This window comes from Hypanus sabinus, chromosome 4 (assembly GCF_030144855.1).
Source record: "Hypanus sabinus isolate sHypSab1 chromosome 4, sHypSab1.hap1, whole genome shotgun sequence".
In the NCBI taxonomy this organism is placed as follows: domain Eukaryota; kingdom Metazoa; phylum Chordata; class Chondrichthyes; order Myliobatiformes; family Dasyatidae; genus Hypanus; species Hypanus sabinus.
The window spans coordinates 25820059-25843910 of record NC_082709.1 but is presented as its reverse complement, the minus strand read 5'-3'; the positions used below and the strand labels follow the sequence as shown (position 1 = coordinate 25843910).

The 23852-nt window shown below is 42.1% G+C and overlaps 1 protein-coding gene across 3 annotated transcripts in view; it reads right to left on the bottom strand.

The window, feature by feature from the left end:
* Window positions 1–23852, bottom strand: part of rapgef4a (Rap guanine nucleotide exchange factor 4a) — a 261535-nt gene that overhangs the window by 214799 nt on the left and 22884 nt on the right. For all 3 annotated transcript variants that reach the window (XM_059966659.1, XM_059966657.1, XM_059966658.1), the window contains exon 2: window positions 1142–1284. In XM_059966659.1, the coding sequence (XP_059822642.1) occupies window positions 1142–1284 (143 nt within the window). The remainder of the gene's footprint in view (window positions 1–1141; window positions 1285–23852) is intronic.

The following is a 23852-nucleotide window of genomic DNA, read 5'->3' as shown; positions in this document are numbered from 1 at the left end:
ATCTGGTTGATAGGTTAATAAAGAAAATTAGTGATAGTATACCATTTGGAAGTTGTGTAGCTCAGGTGATTGACGGCTGGGTTGAGCTGTTCTCTGTCCTTGGCAATTTACTTGCAAATGTTTTGTCGCCACACGAGGAGACACGGTCAGTGCACTGACGTGTCCTTCGAATGCTTGGTCTCTATACACAACACAATGAATGGGATACTGACGATGTCTCCTCACATGGTGATGAAACTTTTGCAGGTAAATTGCCAAGATTGGGGAGCAACTCAACACAACCATAATATAGCATCTAGAGATAGTAAATGGTAGAAAGGTTTTGGGGTATCAAGAGGTTAGCATTTGCCACAGGATACCCTTCCTCTGATCTATCGAAGGCTATGCATCTGGGAAATAATCATGAGCAGTTATGGCACACTAAATCTTTAAGATACAAGTTTGCTTAAGATTTATCTTATTATATAATGACTTAATCAATCCAGAAGCTGATGACAAAATTGGATTTCATGACACATCATAATAAATAACTGGATATTTTACAAGTGGAATGCTAATTTACCAGTTTTCAACAATTTTTATCATATTTTCCACAATGAATAACTTTAATGTATCCTGGCATCATATGAGATATTTTCCTAATGTCTAATGTATTAGTTACCTTGGGAACAGCTTACCTTTGTGAACGACACTTAAATTACAAACAGGAAATAGCTCGGTGTAATTTTAGTCTGTGTAATCTTGGTATAAACTTTTATATGGCAGGTATATAGATAGTGCATGCAAAGAAAAATAATGCCCACAGTGGATGAAACAACTTGAGGAAAATGTATTAACCTAGAAGGATGATACATAAAAGTATTATAAATAAAATAAAGCAGTATTGTCCTGTCTTGTGAAATTAGGAAAATATTATATCAGAGAGATGCAAGTGAAAAATTCAACAAATATATATTAAAACAACACGAACTTCAACTGTCAGCAGATATCTTTCATTGCCATGGTTTATTTTACGTATTACTGGAAATGATTCAGTACACATTTTACAAAATCACTATTTATTTGTAGTATTTTAAAATGGTTTAAGGTACTTCCTGGAACCATACATGGTCGTAGTAATAAATAATACTTGGTGACTTACATGTTACACCTTTCTCCAGGTTTTCATAATACCCACACAAGCAGATCTGGTACAGGAGGTTGGGGTGGAATTTCTCAAATGCCTTCACTTCTTTTAGCCGGGTAAATATAATGTCAATATCTTCACTGGAGCGCTCAGCAGGCCTGGGAGAAAAGAAATAATTACTCTGATGACAAGGTTTACTGGAATAGTTGGTGAGTAAGTATAATCAGTAACTATTAGTTTGTGTTTCCATCTATTAGTATAACTAACTAATTGGGAACTTTAACTGATTACAGCACAAACAATAAAACTTAAAATAAATAAGTTTAGAGTTTTCTAGCAGTCATTTATAATACTCCGGACTAACTTAAATTCTAGTTTTGAAGCTTACTAAACAGTCTTGGTCAGGACATATAGTAAAGGTGATACCTAACCGTTCTGGTTTTCCATGGGTGTCTCGGGAGATCGTTTCTTTATTGGTGAGAATGCAAAACGGTTCATATAAAACTATTTTGTGAAAGGTTACTTCATATAAAACCTCTGATCCATACTAATATAAACTGACACACATGCAAAGCAATAAGTGACTATGCTCTTCAATGCTGAAATTCCAAGTAACCCATTTTTGGGGGTGTCGAGTATAACTTTTGCATTGGAAGGAGAATATCCAGGAGTCCATGATACTGAACTCATTACCATCTGCTATCTCATTACCATGTGGCAGGAGGAATGCTCTGAAAGAAACTGAAGCTAGATTAGCCACATAGAAACAGAAAATGCTGCTACCTCATCTGTTAAACAGATTCTTCTCATTTTCCATCCTTTGGATTTCATGCTAACACACTGCTTTCTCAATCAATAACACTTGTTTAACAACCAAGGTGATTTATGTAGTTCGTACTGCTATCTCATTCCTGCCAGCTTTGAGTTAATCACAGTGAACAGTCATATAAAACAAGGTTGCATCATCATTCTGACACCTCAGACAATTTTTGCTTTTGTTCAACACATGGTGACTACATTTTTTAAAACAAGATCATCTGATCATCGGTAGTCCAACTGCAATGTGAGAAGGCATTTGTACTGGCACTGCTCGGAGGTTGAGCTGAAGCCATCATCAAGTTGTTTGCCACAGCTCACAAGAGGACGTAGAGCTTGGACTCAACGTCCGCAGGACTAGTTTGTCCACGAACTACCCACCAGCCCACCCCACCAGGCACCAGCTGCCTTCTGGTTGGAGGGTCTGGTTCCCACATTGCTCTTACCCATCACCCCACAGTCCACTAAGGCAAAGTGGTAATCAGTCATCTTGAGTCCCCGGGGAATCCCCAAGACTACTTCACACTTTGCATCTCACTCAAGACTCTTTCCTAATCATCTCTGCTATGTGTTCAGTCTCCCAAAATGCTGCTTTACCTTGCTGCTGCTGTTGAATTTTTCCACTATTTCATATGGGTCATTAGAAATTAGAATGATTGGTATTTACTTCTCCCAACCAACCTTCATCACTTATTGTTTCCTTAAGCGATTAAAGCTTGTACAAATTAGAAGAGACTTTCTAATTATATCCACCGAGTTACAGAAATGTCAGGAAATGGAAAATAGGTTTACTTTCCCTTGATTATGCTCTGTGTATAACGTTTCTTCAAGACAATGACTGTCTTTTTAGGGAGTACAGAAGGACTTGCTTCCTCTCTGGCTTTGTGGACAATGAAATTGCTAAAGTGCAGGAAAAAAAATGGCGGAAAGGAATAAACAGTGACTTTTTGGTCCTGAAGAAGGGTCTTGGATGAATATTAGACTGTTTATTCATTTCCACAGGTGCTGCCTGACTAGCTGAGTTCCTCCAGCATTTTGTGTGTTGCTTTGGATTTCTGGCAATTGCAGACTTCCTCATGTTTAAGTAAGAACTGATGGAAAATGTGTAGTCAGAAGGGATTAATTGATGAAGGCATTTATTTACTAGTTTAATTAGTACAGCACAATTCATGGGCTGAAGGGGTCTGTTTCTATGCTGTACTGCTCTGTGTTCTGGAAATGTAAAACAAGAACAGTAAATGTTGGAAACACTCATCAGGTCAGGCAGCATCTGCAGAAGCACAGTCACAAAACTGTACAGAAGAGAAATGGGTCCTTTAACTCACTGTCCTTATTGACCATCTACATTCACCTCATTTGCCCGCATTAGGATCATAACTTTCTGTGCTTTGCCTATTTAAGCATCTAAATGTGTTTGAAGCACAGTAACTCTGTCTGATTTCAGCACCTCCTCTGTTAGGATATCAATCACATGGTGTTTGAAAAAAAAGCTTACCCAAAGATCCCTTTTAAATCTCTCACTATGTATGTTATATACAAGAACTGATTTGTACTTCCAATGATTATTTGAACGTTTGCAAAGACCACCAAAGATACAAAATTTGTACAAGTTCTCTGACTGCAAATTTTATTGAACAATCTGAACCGTATCAGATAGATTGTGGAAATGTGGCAGGTGCGTGTGCAGCCATTTGATGGCGCAGTGAACTGACTGGGCTTCCTACGCCCGGAGGGCTCCTTCCTTTCACATGGGCACATTGTTGTCTTGGTGGGCCCAGTTCATCGATTCCACACTGTAAGTTGCCCAGGGTGTACCGTTACTAACACGATTCAGTAAAAGTGCATAATCATATTACTCCACTGTCATTCTTGCTCTGCTCGTATGTAATTTTTGTGTACGAGGGTCTAAACAAGAATGGCTGTTCCACTTCAAGCACCAATATCCATTTTGGGCCAAAGCTTTGGCAAAACTGACCCCTGTAACGTGGCTGCAAAGGAAGGAAACCTTCCTGGAGTACATCAAACTTCTACCAATTTTAACATCAGCATCAAAGCAGGAAAAAGCAATGAAACTCAAGCTTTGATGTTCTGCACCTACAGAAAGAATCTGAACAAACAGATATATTTGAGGTTTTGGACAACATTAGAGGAACGCGGGACAATGTAATTATAGCATGCTTCAGGTTTTCACAGCTACAACAGATCCCTAACGAGAATATAAATAATTTAATCGCAAGACTGACCCTAACAGTGCAGGAATACAAGTACAAAGATATTTCCCTGAGCAAACTCGAAGAAGCGATGCTTATCCAAGCTTTGATTGGTGGAGTCCAGGATGTAATGACACAGGAAAGCTTCCTGTCCAAAAAGCACAATTTTTCCTGGGACAAAGCATGCTTCACGGTTTGCCACTGGGAGCTAGTCAAGAGAGACGTTGTACGGATTCAGACACCCCATCACCACAGATTCAGGCAGTAATGGAGCAAGAGCCCTTTCTGAAATACATTAATGTTTGCCAACGGATACCGACCCACAGCCTACAGTCTCCACACTATCTTCAGCGTTGCTGAGGAACATCGAGTTTGGCAGTCAAAATTTTGGTATCTGGGGCAAGGTTAATTTGCTTACCATGGTGATGACTGACCCTGTAGCTAGCTCAAATCTAATTGGTGGAGGAATCCTACATTGAATTCTCTATTACAAAAGCACCAAAGGGTTCTCCAAGCTGACACTTGGGGTTAGTACCGTGGTCCATTGGCCAAGTTCAAGTTTCAGAACTGCCACATGAAATTTTACAAGGCCCATCCAATGCAGTATGTGGTGGGCCCAAAGGTAGAGAGAGCAGATATGTGGTGGGCCCAAAACTACAGAGAGCAGATATGACACAGCTAGCCTTCAAGTGCAGAGTTTAAGAAGTTTGTGGAGACGAATGGTATCAGGCACCTGACAATGGCTTCATATCACACAGTATCAACGTCCTGCTGGAGAGAGCAATACAAATAGTGAAATGAAGCCTTTCCAAACAAAAACGGGGCAACTTGATACCAAAATTAAGCCATTTCCTTTTCTATTAGCGGGTTACCCCAAACAAACTTACAGGTGCATCAACCACTAAGTTAATGTTTAAGCACACTTCACACACCAGATTAGATCTCCTACAGTTGATCATCTGGGAACCAAGTTGCAGCAACCAAGCTGCCATGTAGCAAAAATACAATAGGTACACCAGGCCGGGGATGCTCAGTGACAGAGACCACGTCTATATGCACATCTCACAGAAGGAAAACTGGCTGCCGGTTGTCATCCAGCATAGTCACAGTCAAGTAGCAGAACTTGACTTTACAGGCAGATGAATTGTTAAGTGACATTTGTATCATATATGCTAGCGAACTGACTGGGGTCCTGGAGAAGCTACCCGAGCATACTCCACTGATGAAGGTAGCGTCCCAGCTGATGAAATAATGTAGGCTTCATCAAGAGAAAAGGAGATTCACAGCCCGCTGCCCTCGACATCAGCTAACAAGGAGGGCACTGCATCTTTTTTCTCCGTTTACCTCACTTACTCCTTTGCTCTGCTGTTTCCATCTCTGGGGGAAAAGGGATGAATCGTGCCCGACCGATTGCAAGAATGAGTCAGGCGTGCGTGCAGCTGTCCTTTTGGCATGGTGAATCAATTAGGCACCCTACACGTGGAGGGCTCTCATTTATCGCACGGCTTTCGAAAGCACGCTTTTTTTCTCAGCGGGCCTAGTTTGTTGACTATAAATTTCCTAGTGTACCATTACCAATGTGACCCAGTAAAAACACCTAATGCTCCACTGTAATTCTTGCTCCACACATATGTAACAACATCAATTGGAAGAGCAAAGATATCAAAATAATACCTGATGAGAAACCACTAATCATGGAAACAGAGAAAGCCTACAGCACAATACAGGCCGTTGGCCCACAAAACTGTGCCGAACATGTCCTCACTATAGAAATTATCTAGGGTTACCCATAGCCCTTTATTTTTCTAAGCTCCATGTACCTATCCAGGAGTTTCTTAAAAGACCCTATTGTACCCGCCTCCACCACCGTCGCCGGCAGCCTATTCCATGCACTCACCACTCTATGAGTAAAAAAAACTTACCCTTGACATCTCCTCTGTACCTACTTCCAAGCACCTTAAAACTGTGCCCTCTCATGTTTGTCATTTCAGCCTCTGACTATCCACGATCAATGCGTCTCATCATCTTGTACACCTCTATCAGGTCACCTCTCACCACCCATGGCTCCAAGGAGAAAAGGCCAAGTTCACTCAACCTATTCTCGTAAGGCATGCTCTCCAATCCAGTCAACATCCTTGTAAATCTCCTCTGCAAAATTTCTATGGTTTCCATATCTTTCCTTTAGTGAGGCGACCAGAACTGAGCACAGTACTCCAAGTGGGGTCTGACCAGGGTCCTATATAGCTGCAACATTACCTCTTAGCTCTTAAACTCAATCACACGATTGATGAAGACCAATGCACCATATGCTTTCTTAATCACAGATTCAACCTGCGTAGCAGCTTTGAGTGTCCTATGGGCTTGGGACCCCGAGATCCCTCTGATCCTCCACACTGCCAAGAGTCTTACCAATAATACTATATTTTGCCATCATATTTGACCTACCAAAATGAACCACTTCACCCTTATCTGGGTTGAACTCCATCTGCCACTTCTCAGCCCAGTTCTGCATCCTTTCAAAGTCCCGCTGTAACCTCTGACAGCCCTCCACACTATCCACAACACCCCAACCTTTGTGTCATCAACAAATTCACTAACCCATCCCTCCACTTCCTTATCCAGGTCATTTATAAAAATTACAAAGAGTAGGGGTCCCAGAACAGATCCCTGAGGCACACCACTGGTCACCGGCCTCCATGCAGAATATGACCCATCTACAATCACTTTTTGCCTTCTGTGGGCAAGCCAGTTCTGCATCCACAAAGCAATGCCCTAATCATTAAGTTTTAGATCTGTTAATAGGATAAATATCAATATTTTGCTTTCTGATTGTCTACATCTGGTTGTCAATACTGAAAAGTGATATAATACAGATAAACCATAATGACTGCATTTCCTTTATCCATATTTTCAGACTATTCTAAACATGTGGCTTTAGCATTGTTACCTTGAAGTAAATATAATTTCACATTAGCAATGACTGAAATATATGCAAAGAAAGGCATTTTAATGATTCATATTGTGAGGTTGTGGTGTGGAAGATATTCTGCACAATCAGTCTTGGTTATAAAGAACATAAGAGTTCTTTGAGATCATCATTGCAAATCCACAAACCTCTGTAGTCAGATCTGCTATGAAAAAAATATTCAGTTGATTGGCCTTCTGTGATTTCCAGTCACACAGCAATAATATTGTTGTAAACTAATAATAGCAGTGTTTACCTCCTCAAACGGCAAATAGTTCCATCTAAGATGGAAGCTGGAGCAAACAAAAAGCTGTTGGATAAATTCAGTTGGCAGGCAGCAGCTGTGAAGGTCAAGGGACAGTCAACTTTTTGGATGAAGACCGAGACTATAAAGGAGAGGCAGCCAACGTGAGGAAATGAGAGGAAGGAATGAGCAATAGGCAGGTCCGCGTGAGGAGCTGATGGGCAGACGGGACCAGGTGGGAGAAGGAAGGATACAAATAGCGACAGAGGTAGGGAAATGATAGGTGGAGGTAACAAAGGCTGTAGATATGGAAATAGATAAGAAGGGACTTTATAAAATGCGACTAGGTAAGGGAAGAAAGGTAGGAACATGGGAATGTTGGATGACCCTGTTGGTTGAGTCTGTAGGTAACAGGTAGATGGATCCATTGAGTTAGAGGAAAGTAACTGAGCTCCAAGAAGCTCTTCCTAAGTAAACTCTCCCCTTTGTTTTTTTAATTTCTGGATTTGTGGTTATTTTCATTACAAATGAGGAAAAAATGTGCAGAAGTGGTTCAGTAAGAGAAAAAGGAAATCTAAAATACTTAGAGACTTGGGTGGAGTGTGATTAAGTCACTGCTGGACCTCCCTGAGGAACTGGATCAGTAAAGTTAAGGAAAATTGTGCCAGCATGATGAAACATTTAATGTTAGTGTGATGTTCATAATATATTTGCTGTGTTCCTGTCCACAGCTGTAACACCATGAAGTGAATTTCAGTGAAGAGTTCTCCAACAATTCCCGAGAAGAAAGGCAACTTCAACGTAAAAGGATAGGCATCACTGCTGAGAAAATGAATTGGTCATAAAACAGTACACCAAAGAGCAACTTCTGTCTAATTGTGTCTGCACGTTGGATGAGATTTTCAATCATGATCACTGTATAATGTTAGGGTGCACTTTGATGGTGTAACCCTTTGCTTCCCTTAGTAATGTGTAGTTAGGAATGATGAATGGAGTAATACTGTATATCTATGAACACATTCATTTGCTGATTGAAGCTAGATAGATCCCTTATTAAGCCAACTCCACAATGCTGCTGGGTGCACCGTCTGAATGAAATATCAATGCGGAGCTGGGGGCTTCATTCTTGTAGGCAGTAGGGTAAATCAGATCATACATCTGCTGCAGCTGAGAATGTTACATGTATAGAGGGTATGCAACTATCTATAGATCTTTAGCATGTTATCTCTCCTTGTAGGAATGAATGTTATCTCCATGTACAGTATATGCTTATATTGTACTCATATCACTCTCGCTAACAGCAGATTGTACTTGCTCCTTCTGTCTTTAGCTGCATGGTCTTGGGAGAGGAGGAAGAGCATGAGAACAATACATTATTACACTTCATGCAGCTGGATTCTGAGGTGATAGTTCATATGGAAAGGTATGGGCAGGCCACTCTTGAGAGATGGGAAAGCAAGTACTTCAGCTGCCCAAAGGGGGACATCACTCAAATTACAACACAGAACAGTACAGTGCAGGAATGGGCCATTCAGTCCTTCATGTATGCACAGATCATGATACCAATCTAAACTAATCCTACCCCCTGCACATAATCCATATCCTTCTCTTTGCTGCCTGTTCACATTTCTGTCTAAATGACTCCCAAACATTGCTATGTATATCTGTTTACACCACCTCCCTTGGCATGTTCTAGGCACCTGTGTTATTAAAAAAAAACTTTCCTCACAAACCTTTTTAAACTTTCCCCTCTCGGCATAAACCTTTACCCTGCAGTATTTCCAGACTGGGGAAAACACTGTCTATCGATCCCATCATTACTTCTCATACCTTTATGTACTTCTATGAGGCCTCTCCTCAGCCTCTGATACTCCACTGAAAAAAAAATCCAAGTTTGCCATGATGACCAGAAATGTCCACAATTCCTTTAGTCTCACAGATGCTGCTCGACCTGCAGAGTTCCTCCAGCAGGTCGTCCGTTGTTCCAGGTTCCAGCTTGCGCAGTCTCTTGTGTGTCCAAGTTTGTTAAATCTCTCCTTATAGCTAACACACTCCAGGCCCAAAAATTCCTGATGAACTTCTGCACCTTCTCCACGTTTACACATTTACCCCCTACCTTTCCTCAACACCTGAGCAGAGGAGCACAATCATGTTGTACACCTTCTTTAGCATCCTATCCACCGGGGGGGTGGCAGAGTGCAGTAGCGGTTAGTGCAGTTGCTTTACAGCACCAGCAATCACCGATTGAGGTTCGATTCCCACCACTGTCAGTGAAGTGTTTGTACCTACTCCCCGTGACAGCTTGGATTTCTTCTGGCTTCTCTGGTTTCCTCCCACATTGCAAAGACATACGGTTAAGGTTAGTAAGTTGTGGGTGTGCTGAGTTGGTGCTACTTGCAGGCTGCCCCTGCACAATCAATCGTGGCTGATTTGATTTGATGCAAATGACACATTTCACTCGACATACGAGACAAATAATACTAATCTAATCCAATGACTTACAGAGAGCTGTGTGCTTGTAGCCCAAGATCCCTTCATGTGTAAATGTTCCCTAGAGCCCCATCATTTACTTCCCCCTTATAAAATGCAACAGCTCACACTTGTCTAGATTTAACTCCACCTGCATTTCCATCTTTCTATATCCTGTTATCTCCTTTGACAACTTGTTCACCAAAACACCACCAATTTTCGCAGTATCTGCAAATTTACTAATCAGACACCTACATTTTGTACCAAATCTTTAGCATATTTTATTAACTGCAAAAGACCCCATCATTATCCTTTCGGAGACTCAGCACTCCACCACTACACTCGACAGCCAAGGGAATTCTGTATCAAATTTAGCAACACATCTTGAATCTTCTGAAACAGCCTACCATGTGGAATATTATCAAGTGCTTGTTGAAATTTCACGTAGATATGGAAACATACAGCTGCATGTACAGAGAGAAGAAAGCCTATGCACTTCACCCAGTAAAGCAGACAAAACTTAGTCATATTTGGGCTCGCTGAGGAGCCTCTGAAGTCAATTGTAGCAGACTGCTGAAACAGTTTGACATAAACTGACCACGGTGAACAGTGTGAGGAAAGCATGGCTTCCTTGAAGTAATAAAAGTTGTAACCATTCTGTTTCAGAATTAGCAGTGAACAGACAGATCACTCAGCATCTGCTCTTCAGATTAGAATGGGCTTCCTTCATCAGTTCACGATCCGTGACCACAACTGCACCCCTCTGAGTAAAAGCTGGCATCATCCTCCAATACCCATTTAGTCTAGACCCTCCAATTCCTTCTGATTCATAGCTCCTCACTGAGAACTTCAGAAAATGGCTGTACCGTGAATTCCTTTGCACAAGCTTTGATATTTTATGAGGACTGGCCTTTTGATACTAAGCCCAACCCTCCTCATTATGTCATAAGGGGTGGGCACTGGGAACGGACCCAAATGCAAGACTCAGACACTGAAGTACTAGGAAAAGGACTAGGAGTATCAAGAAAGCAAGGGAAGTGGGGAACAAACGACCCTGGACAAGACTAGGAGACAGGGCATGGGCTAGGACTAGAGTAGGAAAGTGGGAGCTGGACGAGGAACTAGGAACCTGGACAAGGACTCCGAGCCAGAGACTGGACAGGGGCTCTGAACCTGGGTCTTGATTCGGGCTCGGACTCCAGAACCCGGCGAGGACAGAATTTGGAATATTGTGTACAGTTCTGGTCACCGAATTATAGGAAAGATATCAACGAGATAGAGAGAGTACAAAGAAGATTTACTAGAATGTTACCTGGGTTTCAGCACCCAAGTTACAGGGAAAGGTTGAACATGTTAGGTCTTTATTCTTTGGAGCATAGAAGGTTGAGGGGGTACTTGATAGAGGTATTTAAAATTATGAGGGGGATAGACAGTTGACCTGGATAGGCTTTTTCCATTGAGAGTAGGGGAGATTCAAACAAGAGGACATGAGTTGAGACTTAGGGGGGAAAAGTTTAAGGGTAAAACGAGGGGGAATTTCTTTACTCAGAGAATGGTAGCTGTGTGGAAGGAGCTTCCAGTAGAAGTGGTAGAGGCAGGTTTGGTATTGTCATTTAAAGTAAAATTGGATAGGTATATGAACAAGAAAGGAATGGAGGGCTATGGGCTGAGTGTGGGTCAGTGGGACGAGATGAAAGTAAGCGTTCGGCATGGACTAGAAGGGCCAAGATGGCCTGTTTCCGTGCTGTAATTGTTATATGGTTACATATAGGACGTGGCAAGGCAACAGGACTGGACGAGGGGGCAGGACGCAGGACTCCAGGGCTGGACGAGGTCATGAAGCTCAGACTTGCCTAGATTGAGGGAGAGCAGGAACGCAGAGCCTAGGTCAAGGGAGAGCAAAGCAGAAGTGGGGAGAGGTGTAGCTGGACACGGACACTAGCCCTGGATGAGACCAGGACTTGGACATGGACTGGAACTTCCTCGGAGCCTTGGACTGGATCACAGGAACATAGAACACAGAGTCAGGACCCCTCCTTGGGGGCAGGACATAGGGCTGGGACTCATACATGGACACTAAACACAGGGACACAAAGAGACAGTTCCAAGCTCAACGATAGACAGTTCCTTCTGTTGGCGTGGCAAGGCTCCGGTCTCACTCCGGCGGCTGAACTTGACGGCGATACAGGCGAGGATGCAGGCAAGGTAGCCAGCAGGGCTTCAGAGGGAAGGAACAGTCCAGCCTCAGGGTAATGGCAAAGATGGCCTGACTTACCCAACAGAGGCAAGGACAGGGAGGGACAGATCCCGCCATAGGGTAACGGCAAGGACGGCCTGACTTACCCCATGGAGGCAAGGACAGTTAGCCAACGAGATGAACTAGCCACCACACTCAAACCCAAGGCCACGTGTATTCCAGCCCCAATATGAGAGTCAGGTGCCTGGGGTCAAGCCCAACTGAAATAACGGACAGCCTGAAGACTCATGAACTGTAATGCGGTCTTCACGGACCGGACCACGACACATTTAATGTTCTTCAACTCAATCAAACTAAAATAGCTAAGAAAAATGTCTGTTGAGAATATAATTTCCCAATCATCCTGTAACATCCTCCTGAGTTGGCAGAAGCAAACTTTCTCCAATACTAGCACCGACTCTCAGAATTAGAGTGGCAAGTTCAGGCAGAAACCAAAATATCTGCTTAAAAGTTCATCAGTAACATCAGCAAACAATGTTGTGATTTTAATAAGGTTTCAATATTCTAAGCAAAATATATCCACTAATCTCAGCTGATGTTGTAAATACGTAAGCTTCCTTTAAGTTTGTTCCCGAGTACTGGGAAGTACATCCTGGTATCTCCCAGTACCAGGATGCCCAGATCCTTTTGTTCCAAAACATTTTGGGTTCTCACTTTATTGAAATAATCATAAAAGTCATAAAATAATAATAACTTGCTGTTTCACCGTTCCTTCCAGAATGGACTTCCTCATTATTTTCTCACAATAAACTTTATTTTCCAACTTCCTGCTCACTCACTTATTCATATCCATTTGAAGGCTCCTTGTATCCTCATCACAAATTGGTAAACACTCTATCAGCGTTATCAAACATGGTGAGAGTGTACTCAGTTCCTTCATCCATGCAATGAATATTGATGAGAACTAGGAGACAGCAAGTGGTGATCCATGTGGCAGTTACTGATTGCCAAAATAAAAATTATTCACTTATCTTAACTTTCTGTTAATCAGCTAATCCCCCTCTAATGCCAATAAAGTTCTCGCAAATCCTCACACTTTTATCTTCTTCAGTAACTTCCACATCTTCTTCTGCATCGAGGAGCATTGGAGGTGTAAGTATTTGGATTACCCGGAGAAATCAGCAGAAGCAGAATACTGCATTCGCAATGGGCTTAGGATTGACTTCGACGGCACAAAACTACTTTGCCATGCCATTTAGTGAAGGAAGCCATTGCAATAAAACTAGAGAATAAGTAGTTTAACAAAGAAGAAGGTCTCACTCCAAATAAGAACTGGGATCAGACTGTAAACAAGGTGGGATAGTGGAAACCTGACTAGTTGAGGACTAACTCATCAGGTTTCTGCTGTCCCACCTTGTTTAGGAGGGACGGACAATACGGGTATATATACCACCAGACTAGATGTGCCTAGGCATCATCCCTGAAGATGGCAGAGTTTGTCATCAAAACATTGATTGAAATCGAAATCTGTACCTAGCTGGAAGCCCAAGAGGAGTTTTATTCACCACTGAAAGATAACCTGAAGATACCATTGTGGTTTGCAGTAAAAGATGAATTGTCTCACGTTCTTGCAAACTAATTTGCAGAATGATTGCTGGAGATAGTAATACTCAATTACTTGAACTTCAAAAGCAGACAATTCTGGGAATTAGGATGATCAGATTTCACTAATGCATAAAGAAAATAAAGAGCAAACACGAGGAAATCTGCAGATGCTGGAAATTCAAGCAACACACACAAGATGCTGGAGGAACTCAGCAGGCCAGGCAGCATCTATGGAGAAGAGTATAGTCGATGTTTTGGGCCGAGACCCTTCATCTGTTAAATATTTGTTATCTTTATTTTGGTCCTTGTATTGTATTACTTAGAAACTGATGCAGATGCAAAAGTAAACTTAGGCATCCATACGGAGAGTTTGGACAATCATGAATTGTTTTTTTTCTGTAGCGCCGGAGGCTGATAGAAGTATATACAATTATGAGAAGCAAAGGTAAGGTAGATAGTTGGACGGTTTGCTCCCCCCCCCCCCCCTTCACCCACCCTAGGATGGAAATGTCAAATGCTGGATTGCCTGGAATTAAAGTGAGAAGGGAATGTTTGAAGGAGATTTATGAGGCCAGTTACTCACTAGGTAACTGGAATGTGCTGCCAGGAGAAATGATGAAAACAGAAACAATAGCAAAAGGTTAAGAGGCATTTAGACAGACAACAGGCAGTCTGGGAATTGAGGGATGTAGACCACATTCCATCAGATCTACAGTTTAAAATGGCATCATGCTTAGTATAGAAATTGTGGTGACGCTATTTCCAAAGGCCTGTTCCTGAGCTCTACTTCTGTGTTCCATCTGAATTATTTCCAAATTTATGTTTGAAAATACTCTTATTTGCTCCAACAGTGTTAACTGAGGTTCAACAATATGAACTCCTGGCTTTGAATAAAGTAACACAATTACACAATTTATATAGAATATATTATATATAATATATGTAACACACACACTGCAATTACTTATCATTAATACATGAATCATGCCAGTATTTTCCAAATTCTGTATTCAGAGATATTGAAGAGTGATGCAAAGCAGAAGTCAGATATTTTAATATTGAAAATTAAATATTAGCATCAAGCCACCACACTCTGCTATAATGTTCTTATTGTAACATATAATGTCTGCTAACAGAGATCTAAAGGAGTTTCTTGAAGTTTCAGTGTAAAACTACAGCAAACCCTGTACAACTAAAATAAACCGAGGAGTAGAAAGGAGAAAAAAAGTATAGAAAATGTAAAAAGATACAGGTAAAAAAAGACGCAAAATGTAGAGAGAAAAGTGAGTCATAGAATAGCTGGTGCATTTACATTTGGTTATCATTAGATCCAAATCTGGAGAATACGCTGAGACAACATATGGTTTACCAAAAGGAGCATTTCCAGTTTTATATTTTACACTCAGCATGTAACCCAGTTGCTCTGGGACTACAAAGTCTGCCACCATGGAAATATTTATCTTTCTGTAACTAATGAGGTTAAGCAAACAGAATGACAAATACAAAATGAACCTATAATGATTTCAAAATCGGCAACAAATAACTGTAATCAGTCTCCTTGTGTTATCAAATAAAAACAATAATTTCCTTAAAGTATGTAAACTGGACAATTAAAACAGCATGTGATTGATTGTTACCAGGCACTTTGACATCTTATTAGTAGGTGAACCGATTGTAGGTATGATTGGTATCAATTGATAAGCAAGGAGTCAAATCTTACATTTATATACAAAACATATAGACCATTAGACCATAAGACGTAAGCAGAATTAAGCCATTTGGCCCATCAAGTTTGCTCTGCCATTTCATCATGGCTGATCCATTTCCCTCTCAACCCCATTCTCATGCCTTCTCCCCGTAACCTTTCAATCCCTGATTAATCAAGAACCTATCAACATCTACCTTAAATACACCCAATGACTTGGCCTCCACAGCTGCCTGTGCAAATAAATTCCACAGATTCATTATCCTCTGGCTAAAGAAATTCCTATTCATCTCCTTTTTAAGTGGATGCCCTGTATTCTGAGGCTGTGCCCTCCGGTCCTCAACTCCTCCACTATAGTAAACATCCTTTCCTCAATCCATTTTATCTGGACCTTTCAAAGTTCAATAAGTTTCTGGGAGATCTCTTCCCATTCTTTTAAATTCCTGCAAGTACACACACAGAGCCATCAAATGGTCCTCATTCAATAAGCCTTTCATTCCTGGAATCATTCTTGTGAACATCCTCTGAACTGGGTCATCACATTTTTTCTTCGATAAGGGGCCAAAAAACTTCTCACAATACTCCAAGTAAGGCATCACCAGTGCCTTAAAGCCTCTGCATTAAATCCTTGTTTTTATATTACATTCCTCCTGGACAAATGCCAACATTGCATTTGCCTTCCTCACCACCAACTCAACCATAAAACATAGGAGCAGAATTAGGCAATTCAGCCCATCTAATCTGCTGATCCCAGATCCTATTCAACCCCATATACCTGCCTCCTCACCATATCCCTTGATGCCCTGACCAATCAGGAATCTATCGACTTCTGCTTTGAATATACCCACGGGCTTGGCCTCCACCATGGTCTGTGGCAGAGAATTCCACAGATTCACCACTCTTTGGCTAAAAAGATTTCTCATTACTTCTATTCTAAAAGGTCGCTCCTCAATTTTGAGGTTCTGGATACCCCCACCAGAGGTAACATCCTCTCCACATCCACCCTATCTAGTCCTTCCAACGTTTGGTAGGTTTCAATGAGATCCCCACACATTCCTCTAAATTCCAGTGAGTACAGGCCCAAAGCTGTCAAATGCTGCTCCTCCCCTTCATTCCCGGAATCATCCTCGTCAACCTCCTCTGGACTCTCTCCAATGACCACACACCCTTTCTGAGATTTGGGGCTCCAAAGCTGTCGATAATAATCCAAGTGCGGCCTGACTAGTGTCTTATAAAGCTTCAGCATTATCTCCTTGCTTTTATATTCTATTCCCTTGACATAAGTGCCAACATTGCATTTACCTTCTTTACCACAGACTGAACCTGTAAATTAACCTTCTGGGAGTCTTGCACGAGGACTCCCAAGTCCCTCTGCACCTCTGATGTTTGAATTTTCTCCCCATTTAGATAAAAGATTGTATTATTATTCCTTTTACCAAAAATGCATTAGTGTACATTTCCTAACACTGTATCTAAATCGTTAGCAAACAATGTGAGAAGCCGCAGTCCCAATGCGGACCACTGATGAACACCACGCGTCACCGGCAGCCAACAAAACGCCCCCTTTACTCCCATTTTAAAACAAAACTTTTTATTATTTTTCTTGAACACAAACAAAAGCAGGAACTCTAAACAAATGCTAACAAAGCCAGGGAATCACACATAAGCAGCAACAGATATATAACTATTAACTTTAAATATACAAATAAACAAGAAAATCCACTAAATACAGTTGGACAGAAGGAACTATATCTAAAAGGAGTCACAAAACAAACATTTACAGAGATAACCCAAAACATTGACAAATTTGTACAGTCTTTACAGCTTTCTGGTTATGGGAAGTTTTCAGAGTAGTAACGTATAGTTTGAAGTCTCATGTCAAAAATATAAATGAAGGTTTCTTATTGCTGTATTTGCATTTATGGATATAAAATTTGTTGTAAATTAACAAAAGATTTATGATAGAGAAATGATCCCTATGAGATTTGGTATTATTAGTAAACCCAAATAAGACATTTTTAAAACAACAGTAAAATCCACATTAATATATTCATCTATAAATTGACAAACATCAACCCAAAATGTTTTAACATATTCACAATCCCAAAATAGATTAAATAAATCCTCTGGGTAAAAATATTCCCATTTTCTGTTTCCTGCTTGTCAGCCATTCCTCTATCCTATAATACCATAAAATTTTATCGTGTTAAGCAGCCTCACCTGAGGCACTTTATCAAATGCCTTCTGAAAATCTAAGTTAGTGGTCACCAACCCGTCAATCGCGATCGACTGCTCGATCTTTGAGACTTTCCCAGTAGATCCCGAAAAAAAAGAGAAAAATAAATACACAAATACTGTTGAGAGATTGTTTCCGGGTTGCGGGGTTTTAGTTCCGTTCTTTCTGCCCATGTGTGTAGCTCCCCCACCACGCATTACAGTGTACTTCAGTGGTCCCCAACCACCGGGCTGCAAGGAAACGATATGTCAGCTGCACTTTTCCTCATTCCCTGTCACGCCCACTGTTGAACTTCCAACATTTCAACACCATTGAGTACACGCGAGGTCATCAGTCATCTAAACGCAGTGATACCCTCGCGCCAGGGATCACTGGTTGGCCTCGGGTAACCGGCGAGGAGTGCCGTCGCTACTGGCCTGAAGCACAGACAGATGGGCGCCGCCTCTGAACATTGAATGTTGGTGGGGAACCCAGTGCTAAAATATTCGCAGACAACCGAATTTGGGCTCAGCGTTCCATAAGTATCAGAGCAGCTACCTCGCTGCGATCTACTGAAACAAACTTTTGTCGACTGATAGATCCTACAAGGGGGGGGGGGCGGGCGGGCACCCTGTCGCACTCCTCGCTCAGTTGCTCTCTCCAGACTGCAACCGCCACGGCCCTGGCATGGGAACAGCTGCACTTGGCCAAAGCGTCTGGCGGCAGACAGGCAGGAGGTTGTCTAATGAGGCAATGAAGCCCTCAAAACTGCTCCGGCACCTCGAGTCCAAGCACCCTGCACTTAAAGACAAACCCATTGAGTATTCCCCCCCCAGTGGTAAAGACATGAGCAAGCGGGACAGCAGCTAAGTGCTAATAACCGAGAAAACTAAACTGCATAATAGACTGGACGTAAAGGACCTGCTTTGAGTATCGCTGTATTCCAGTCGTGTTCAACACCCTTCCCCCCCACCCCACCCCCGTCGGCCAGTCCGCAAGAATATTGTCAATATTAAACTGATCTGCGGTGCAAAAAAAGGGTGGTTACCCCTGGTGTTCATACATTATTTCTAATTCTGGGTCGCGGGGTTTTACTTCTGGTCTTTTCTGCCCCGGTGTGCATGCATGTAACTAATCGATCTGGGGTCGACCTCACCTTTCACTAAGGCCGAAGTAGGGGATCTTGGGTTTAAAAAGGTTGGTGACCACTAATCTAAGTAAATGCCATCCATTGCCTCTCCTTTGTCCACCCTGCTTGTTACTTCCTTGAAGAATTCTAACAAATATGTCAGGCAAGACTTCCCTTTACAGAAACCATGCTGACTTTGACTTATTAGTCTCCAAGTATCCTGAAACCTTGCCTTTAATAATGGACTCCAACACTTCCCCAGCCACTGAGGTCAGGCTAACTGGCCTGTAATTTCCTTCTTTTGCCGTCCTCCCTTCTTAAAGAGTGGAGTGACATTTGCAATTTTCCATTCCTCTAGGATCATGCCAGAATCTTGAAAGATCCTGACCAATGCATCCGTTATCTCCTCAGCAACCCCTTTCAGGACTGTGGGTATGTAGTCCATCTGGTCCAGGTGACTTATCCACCTCACGACTTTTCAGTTTGCCTAGCACTTTTACCTTCAACTGCGATGGTACTCACTCCTGCTCCCTGACACACATGGGCCTCTGGCACACCGCTAATGTCTTCCACAGTAAAGACTGAAGCAAAGTGCTTATTAATTTCAGCAGCCTCGCCAGCATCATTTTCCAGTGGTCCAATATCAACTCTTACCTCTCTTTTATTCTTTATATAACTGAAAAAACTTTTAGTATCCTGCTTTACATTACCAGCTAGTTTGTCCTCATATTTCATCTTTTCCCTTCTTATAGTTTTTTAGTTGCCTTTTGTTGGATTGTAAAAGCTTCCCAATTATCCAACTTCCCATTCACTTTTGCTACCTTATATGCCCTTTCCTTGGTTTTCATGTAGTCCTTAACTTTCCCCGTCAGCTACTGCTGCCTAGACCTGCCATTTGAGAACTCTCTCTTCAGTGGGACATATCTATGGTGCGCCTTGTGAACTAATCCCAGAAACTTCATCCACCTCTGTTCTGCCATCATCCCTGCCAGTGTCCTCCTCCAATCCACCTGGGCAAACTTCTCTCCCATGCGTCTTTTATACCATTGTGATACTGATACATGTGACTTATGCTTCTCCCTTTCAAATTGCAGTATGAATGCAATCATATTATGATCATCGACTCCTAGGAGTTCCTTTACCTTAGGCTAATAAGATCTGGGTTATTACAAACACCCAATCTAAGATAGCCTTTCCCCGAGTAAGCTTAAGCACAAGCTGCTCTTAAAAGCCATCTCATAGGCATTCAATGAATTCCCTTCCTGTGATCCAACACCAATCTGATTTTCCCTAAACCCTTTGCATATCGAAGTCCCCCATTAAAATTGTGATATTACCCTTATTACATACCCTTTCCAGCTCCCTTTGGAATCTGAACCCCACATCTTGGCTACTATTTGGAGACCCAATTCCCATGATGTTTTTTTTTACTCTTGCAGTTTCTTAACTCCACCCACAAAGACACAACATTCTCTGACTTAGTCCCCTCTTTCTAAAGTTGTAATTCCATTTCTTACCAACACAGCCACATCACTGCCCATGCCTTCCTGCCTGTCCTTTCAAAACAAAGTATATCCTTTGAGATTAACTCCAAACTATGACCTTCTTTCAGCCACTACTCAGTGATGTCCATAACCTGCAAGATAACCTTCAGAGATTTAGACCACAAGTCCCTTTATATCTTGGATTTTTGAATTTTCTCCCCATTTAGACAATAGTCTGTGCTTTTGTTCCTTCTAACAAAATGCATGACCATACACTTCCTGATACTGTATTCCATCTACCACTTCCTTGACTCTTCTCCAAATCTGTCCAAGTCCTTCTATAGCCTCTCTGCTTCCTCAAGTACCTGCCCCACCACCTCTGTAGAACGGTGGAGCACAGGACCCAGGCCCTTCAGCCCACAACGTTGTGCTGAACCAATTAAATTAGTAATCCAATGGCCAATTAAACAAAATCCATATTCTTGCATTCATGAGACTATATAAACATCTCTTAGAAGTCCCGAATGTATCTGCCACTATCACCGCCCCAGGCAGCACATTACAGGCACCCACACTGTGTAAAAAAAAACACCTGCCCCTCACATCTCCTTTGAACTTATCCTCTCACACCTTAAATGGGTGCCATCAGGTATTAGACATTTCAACCCTGGGAATAAGATTCTGTTTATCTACTCTATCTCTTCCTCTTATAATCTTACAAACCTCTATCTGACCTCCCTTAGCCTCAGCTCCGCAGAAAACAACTTATGTTTGTCCAACTTCTCATTATAAAATATACCTTCTAATCCAGGCAACATCAGGGTAAACCCCTCCTACAGCCTATCCAAAGTCCCGATACCCTTCCAATATTAGGGCGACCAGAACTGTATGCAGTTCTCCAGATGTGGCCTAACTAGAGATCTATAAAGCTGCAACATAACTTGCTGATTTTGAACTCAATGCCTCAAGTAATAAAGGTAAGCATGCCATGAGCCTCCTTAACCAACTTGGTAACCACTTTCAGGGAGCTGTGAACATGGACTCCAAAATCCCTATACACAGAAACACTTTTAAAGGTCTTGCCATATGGGGGCGGAGATTGGGCCATGTAAGGAACATTGCAGCCCCTCCCTTTAGCTGTCATTTAGCTGGTGACATCATGGCGCTGGTAGAGTTTAAATCTAACGAGCAGAAACCATGCTCGAGGTCGCCATGGGCTCTGATAGTTGTGTTGTCATGGAAACAGTATACAGTGGGGGGGGGGGGGGGGTGCAGTGGAGAAGTCCTGAGCACACATTTTAGACAAGTATTTGTCACTGTGTGTAGTTTACTGTCCGTTTTGTTCTGCCACTTTAGACAAGTTTGTAACAGTGTACTTTGAAGAGTTTGCTGAATGTTTAGCGTCTGTCTCATCCTGTAAATAAATAGTTAACTTAACTTTCCAGAAGTGTCTTCTGTAACCACTCACCAAACCCATAAACCCAATTTCACACAGCAACATTTGGCCAGGCTGAACTCCATCTGTTTTTTCTCCACCCACAATTACAGCTGGTCTCTATCCCACTGTATTCTTGGCCAATCTTCCACACTATCCACAACACCACCAATCTTTATATCATCTGCAAACATACTAGCCCACCCACCTATATTTTCACCTGGGTTATTTAAATACATCACAGACAGCAGAGGTCCAAATACAGATCTCTGCAGACCACTAATCACAGACCTCCAGCTAGACCCTCCATCTACTATAGGGAAGCCAATTATGAACCAAATGGCCAATTCACCATGAATCTTGTGCATCTTAAGGATCTGGATGAGCCTCCTATACTTTGTCAAATGCCTGAATTGAATTAAAAATACACGTGGACTAAGATGTTAACTGTCCTGTGCTATCATCAGTGGGATCATCAGTTGATCTGCCACCTGTCCTCAGGAGTTTCGGTCCGCTTATGATCAAAACTCCCTCGAGGTGGTGGGCCAGCAGTGCTAAAGCACCACCTCCCACTGATGAGCTTAACAGCTTGGCATCTGCCTCTACCAGAGTTGTTGGTCGCTTCTATCCAACAGATAGTCTACTCTTCAAGTGTCTATGCAACTACTGAAGGGTTTGCAAAAGATGGATTCACTGACCAACTATCTGCCCCTCTGGATGTACTTGGTCCACACCCATGATGATCCTGCCTCTGCTACCCCAGCTACAACCCTGCTGGTTGACTTGATCTCTCTTCTAGTGAAGCCAAGGTCACGCAGCCACTTCTGGAAAGTGAATGCAATAAAGCCACGGCACCCTACTTCGAATGGATAGCATGAGACCTTCCACCCTCTGTCTCTGCACTCTGATCTTAATTCTGCATACTTGGTTAACTTGCGCTCTTGGACTTCATCGATGTTGTCTTCCCAGGGGACTGTGAGTTCACCAATAACCACTTCTCTACTGGTGTCAGACCAGACAATTATATCTGGACACAATGTGGTGAAAACTATTTGCTCCGGGAAACTGCCTTTCCCATCCAGGTCGGCCTTGACACACCAATCATTGGTTAAGGAAAGTATGCTTGATCGTGGGCCTGTGCTGTACACCCTCGACTTGGAGCCTTCTTTCACAAATGATATACAATGTTCTGTGCAGCAAGGGGCATGAGATACGATCCACAGTTCTACTTCCAACAATCACCCCCATCGTCTGAATGAAACACTCAATCATGTTCGTGAGACATAACTTGTCCTGCACAAAGCTGGTTCTCCCTAATTAGGCCATGGTTTCCCAAATGCTGATAGATCCTATCCCTAAGAATTCGCTCCAGTAGCTTCTCTATCACTGATGCAAGATTCACTGGTCTATAGTTTCCTGGATTATCCCTAGTTCCCTTCTTGAATAATAGAACAACATTAACTATTGACAAATCCTCTAGGGCATCACCTCTGGTTAGAATAGACATAAAACTATTAGTCAAGGACCTGACAGTCTCTTCTCTCAACAATCTGGGGTATATCCTATCAGGCCCTGGGGACATTTAAGAGACTCAGCACTACCTCCTCCTTTACATCCTTGGTAATCCTGATGTACTCGTTAAAGACCTCACCCACATCCAAGCAAATACTCCCCCTTTGACTCTCAAGTGGTGCTACACACTCCTTAGTTATCCTTCTGCTCTTGATGTATGTATGGAATGCCTTGGGATCCTCTTTAATCCGACTTGCCAAGGATTTTCCGTGGCCTCTCCTGGCTTTCCTAATTCCCGAGTTAGTTTCTAGCTACTTCATAATCAAGGGCACTTTTTGATTCTAGCTTCCAAAGCTTTACATACTTTCCCTTTTCCTTCTTGAATAAATTCAACACCTCTCTCGACCTTGAGGGTTCTCTCACCTTGTCAAACTTGTCTGTCTTTCTGACTGGAACATACCTGTCTGATACACTATGTAGTTGGATTTTAAACACCCTCCATATGTCAGATAAGGACTTGTCCAAAAATAGCTGTTCCCAATTGACATCCCTTAGTTCCTTCCTAATACTCTCATAATTTTGCCTGTTCCAATTTAATACTCTCCTGCAAGGTCTGTAGTTATCTTTATCTATAGCCATTTTAAAACTTAGAAGTGTTGTCACTTTTCCTGAACTGCACATTCACTGGTCAACATTGGCCAGTCATCTGGTCAAGATGATTACCCAACACCAAGTCTGGT